Raw genomic sequence first — 5,274 nt, 5'->3', positions numbered from 1 at the left:
TGTCCAGGTGGACTTCGCCTTCACCGTGTGGCAGAGTTTTCCCGAGCGAATCGTGGGCTATCCAGCGCGCAGCCACTTCTGGGACGGCAACAAAGAGCGGTGGGGTTACACCTCCAAGTGGACCAATGACTACTCCATGGTGCTGACTGGCGCCGCCATCTACCACAGGTACCAAAGTCCTTCCGCATCCTGGTTGGCTGCGCTGGTGTCGTTATTTGGTCTTTTGTGCGAATACGGCCAGCAACACATATTTCACCGCTTCACTTCAGAGTTATTGCTTTCATGTCAGAGTCAGTATGGCTTCACCGAGCTGTGATGAGATCAGGCCATATGTCAGTCAACTATCCTGGGAGTTGCCGAGTCAGCTGCATCGCACGCCACCTGGAAAATGAAGTGGGCTCAAAATATAGAGAGGTTGTTGACAACCGACCAATCAGGACTGGTCATGTGGCAATAAAAGTAGTACAGTTAGAAACATTTTGTTTGTGGTCTCCACCGAAAAAAAAAATTAAATTCTTGATTGGCGTTGTCGGTTAATTGCAGTCAGTTGGAAAGTCTTGTTCGCCGGTAAAATCTAACAAGCGCTATTTAAAGCAAATCATTGTTTACGAAGACAAGAGTTGGGGTGCAAAAAAAAAAAAAAAAGCAGCATAAGTATACACAGTAAAAACATTTTATTGTAGCTTTGTCTTTTTTTTTTTTCCGTTGCGCAGTTCACACTTGCAACCAACTCTAATTTGAAAATGTTTTGCATCTCATTTACACATTTTAATTTTACACATTTTTTTTTTGGGGCACGATGCATTGCACGGGTCTCAAATTCAATGTAATCACAGGGTGACTTTAGCTCAGTGGTAGAGTGCTTGTTTCCGAACCCAGAGTTCGTGGGTTCAATCCCTGACCAAGGTGACCATGTCGAAATATTATCAGCAAGTAGATGTTGATAGTGTGAAGCAATTCGAGTACCGTAAATAAAAAAAATAATGATAACCATTTAGCGTTTTGGTTTCCTCAAGAGAACCATTATGACGGTAAAAATCTTATGAATGCATAATCACCTCATTGTTTTATTCCATATACACAATTGCCTTTTGCATTTCATTGTTCTAAATATTTTAACAACCGATTCAACGGGTGCGACTCGCCTCTGCCGTCCGTGTCTTGCAGGTATTACCACTACCTGTACACCAACTTCCTGCCCTCAAGTCTCAAGAGTATGGTGGACCAGCTGGCCAACTGCGAGGACATCCTGATGAACTTCCTGGTCTCTGCCGTCACCAAGCTCCCGCCGATCAAGGTCACGCAGAAGAAACAGTACAAGGAGACCATGATGGGACAGGTGAGGCCGCAACACATCTCGCCAAAAATTGTTTGGCCACATGCACAACCGAGAAAAATATTTACCAGTAATATCTGACAGTAGATTTTGCAGACATGAAAAAAAATTGTCTCACCAAATTCTTAATTAATTTATTACTGTCCACAAATTTTGCAGCTAATTGATTTTTTTGCGGGGGGCAAAATGCACTACTCCAAATTTTTATACAAAGAAGTATTTTAACACATTTTGTGGTGTGAAGAACGGAAACTCACTCGTTGCCTTTGCAGCATTAGGAGGCTGTATTTGCTGAAAGGGAAATCAATTTCAAAAGCAGAAGGTTTATAAGGGTCGGCAGTTCACATCCAAGCAGCGGCTCTGGGAGGTAATTTTGACATCCTGGAAAGAAAAGCGAGCAGAGGTCGTCCCCCAAAAAAAATCACAAGTTCAATGGATGCAAGAATTGCGAAGCTGCTATCAAATAAGAGGTCTTATGTTCAAACGGAGCTTTTGACTTGAGCGAATAAGACATCTGAATGCTTAAAATTCAACAAATTATGATTTTTTTTGTTCTTTGTTGTGAAATTTTTAACAATATATAATAAAGGCTTTTTTTTAACAACCATGTATAGTAAAGCATTTTTTTTTACAACTACATACAAGTTTTTTTTAACAACCATGAATAGTAAGGCTTTTTTTTTTGACAACCACATATAGTCGGGATTTTTTTTTTTAAAGACCATGTATAAAAAGGCATTTTTTTTCACAACCATATAAAATTAGGCTTTTTTTAAAAAAATTTTTACAACTGTTTTTTGACAACCAAATATTGTCAGGCTTTTTTTTTTTTTTTAAAGAAAGCATTTTTTAACAACCATATAAAATTAGGCTCTTTTTTTTAAAACGACCATATAGGGCAAGGCTTTTTTTCTTTCTTTTTTTTAAACGTCCATGCAAAGTAATGACTTTCCTCTTTTATTTTTTTTATACCATGTGTAATCTGGAGTGTATTTATTAACCATATATAGAAAGGTTTTTTTGTTTTTTTTTGTTTTTTTTAAAGACCATGTGTGTAAATTCAACACGTTTTTTTCAGTGAACTGGAATATTGAATAAATGCTTAAACGGCTTACCACATTGCACACTAGTTTCTTGATCTCTTCGGATCTCAGGTGCTTGCACGTTGCTCTGAGTGTTCATTTTTTTTCCCCTCCCCCTCTTGTAACATCCAGTCTTCAAGGGCATCTCGCTGGGCCGACCCGGACCACTTTGCTCAGCGGCAGACGTGCATGAACAAGTTTGCCAGCTGGTTTGGCGCCATGCCGCTGGTCCGCTCCCAGATGAGACTGGACCCGGTCCTTTTCAAAGACCAGGTGTCCATCCTTCGCAAGAAATACCGGGACATCGAGAGGCTCTGACAGGACCGGCACCCCCTCGGTGTGGACCCGAGCCGGGGGGGAGGCGTGAGGGTGGTGGATGATGACGCTCCGCCGTGTTGCTGATGTGAACAGATGTTTGGGACTTGAGCAGAACACAAATACGGAGACACTAAACAGTGGTTTGCACACACTGCTGACATCACTTGGATAGAATATTTTTTTGGTGGATGACATTGGACTAACCTGCTCGCCCAGCAGGTCCGTACCAGAGGGAAGGTTTCTTTCTTGATGTGGGTGGGGGGTGTTTGTGATGACGCTCCCCCACCCCCCCCAACTGGTTCCATGTTGCATCAGGTCACGATGACTGGACTTACCCACCCCCCCTCACCACCACGACCCCCAACACTGCTTTATCGCCTGATTTGATTTTTGTACAAATCAGCTGTGTCTTCAGAGCGTTGGAATACAGAGATTTTTTTTTTTTAATTTTAAAGACATTGACGCCAATATATCTTGACCAGAATGAAATTCACGTTCGCCGCTATTGACCGCCTGAAATCTTTTTTTTGTCTCATTCATTCATTCATTTCCGATCTTATTGTCCCTTCGCTTGCCCGTGCAGTGATATCGTCTATTTTCCCCTCCTTTGCAGAGGAGCAAAATGAACATTTTGGGATGAAATGGAGCAAAAACAAGCAATGTTCGCGCCTAAACTACCGTTTCATTTTGCTCCGTTGGCCTGAAATGTAACAACAATCCTCGCTGGCCTTTTTTTTTTTTTAGCCATCACCATCGTTTCCTGAGCGTGCCATTTTGACATCAGGTCTGCCTTCAGAATTATTTATTGCACATTGTCGCTGCCTGTGTTAGTTTTGAGACGCCGAGTCCAGCAATAGTCGTTTTCTTTTATTTGTTGTTGTTTTTTTTTTTGCATGAGCATCAATCCACACATTTGACATCCAACAGGCTGACAGTTTGCACCTTAATTGGCAGCCGGTCTTTTGTTGATCATTTCGAGTGACAAGATCACAAGTGCACTCGGACACATGAATGAAGGAAATGTGCTTTCCGTGGCCTTTCCGTCAAGCGCGCATTCAGCCAAAGCTGTGAATCACTAACTTGCCCGGTTTGTTTTAGAATATGGAACGGTGCCATATGAGGTGATGTGAATTGTCACAGCAAACGCAAAAAAGAACAGTGGAACCTTAAAGCTTTTTAGAAATATTGCTACAAGTTTGTGCATTCGTTTTTTTTTTTTTTAAACTAACGCAACTCTCTTAACTGTCATACAAGTGTAAAAAGAAGCGCAGAATTGACACGCACCCAAAAACATTTTTCATTTCCTACCTTTTTTAAGCAAATACCGAAGGCTACATTTAATGAAAGAGAGAGGCAATCTAAAGGTCACTCAAGGTCATGCATCCTACTTTGCAACATTCTTAGCTGTAATGAGGCGAAAAAATGCAAATGAACTGTAAATTAATGAAAGGAAATTATCACATTGAGCTTTAACGTACAATTAGATTTTTTTATTCATGACGACCAATTTTTTTTTTTATGCAATTTTCAAGGCCAGTTTGTAAATTTTTTACAATCAGGCCTATTGGAATTAGGAGGTTCCACTGTACAAATGTTTGCATTTGTAATTGATGCATTGCAGCTATTGTAATCTACAAATAAGTATCAGGGCACACTGACAAAAAAAAAATGACGCTATTTTATTTTTCTATTTGTTCTCTTTTCGGCATGAAAAATATCGATTTAAATGTTCTGCTAGCCAAACTAATTTTAAATTACCATCAAAGAAGCCATTCGCCCTCCCCACTGCCATGTTTTAAATCTTCGGTATTTCCCTTCTGCTCCTGTTGCTTTTAACATCATTTTCATAACACTTTTTTTAGGCATCTGTTTCCCATTGTCTTAAATCCAAGTCAAGCCTTTTTTTTTTTAAATGCCTGATTGTCACAAATCAAAAAAATTTTTACATATCTTGCAGCTTTGACAATAATTCCCTGCACTGTACATGAACATATTTTTTTGTAAACAGGACTGTTTAGACTACAAGGTGTCACGTTCGGATGATCCCGCATCGCTACGGGGAGTTCAAGTATTTATTCAGTTTTATGTTCACACGCCAATAACACCGCCCAGCTTAAGTTTCACTCGACAATGCGTTTTTTTTTTTTTTGTTCCCTCCCCTTGGGAAACATCCACTGGCGTCCTGCTTGTACAAACGTGGACCATTTTTAAGAGGTTTAACTTTGACGATCACATACGTCATTGATCTAAAATTGGATCGGGCTGCGCCATCTTGGCTCTCGGCGGGAGTCAAATTGCAAAGGCCCCATTAAAAAAAAAAAAGAAAAGTAGGGTGGAGAATAATAAGCAGCTGCAGCAGAAGGAAACGTTCAGCGGACGTCGAAGTGATACATTTGAGCTCAACAAGCAAACCTCAGTCGGGTCGAGATGAAAAAAAGTTTTATGCTTGATGGAGGGACGTCTCCCCCAAATCAAAACAATAACGTGCCAGACTATTGTTGTTTATCTTCATTTGTGCCTTTTTTTTCTTGCACTGCC

General features: G+C 40.4%; 1 protein-coding gene across 1 annotated transcript in view; it reads left to right on the top strand.

Moving 5' to 3' along the window:
• ext1b (exostosin glycosyltransferase 1b) overlaps positions 1 to 4,640 on the top strand; it is an 82,055-nt gene extending 77,415 nt beyond the window's left edge. The window contains exons 9-11 of the mRNA XM_088318657.1: positions 8 to 168; positions 1,168 to 1,339; positions 2,551 to 4,640. Coding sequence (XP_088174783.1) covers positions 8 to 168; positions 1,168 to 1,339; positions 2,551 to 2,736 — 519 coding nt within the window. The 3' untranslated portion in view covers positions 2,737 to 4,640. The remainder of the gene's footprint in view (positions 1 to 7; positions 169 to 1,167; positions 1,340 to 2,550) is intronic.
• Positions 4,641 to 5,274: the final 634 nt, after the last annotated feature.

The sequence above is a fragment of the Idiotropiscis lumnitzeri genome, chromosome 16 (assembly GCF_059441095.1).
Source record: "Idiotropiscis lumnitzeri isolate Australia: NSW breed Sydney's pygmy pipehorse chromosome 16, RoL_Ilum_1.0, whole genome shotgun sequence".
Classification (NCBI taxonomy): Eukaryota; Metazoa; Chordata; class Actinopteri; order Syngnathiformes; family Syngnathidae; genus Idiotropiscis; species Idiotropiscis lumnitzeri.
Note: the sequence above shows the minus strand (reverse complement) of the source record. Positions and strands in the feature narration are given on the sequence as shown.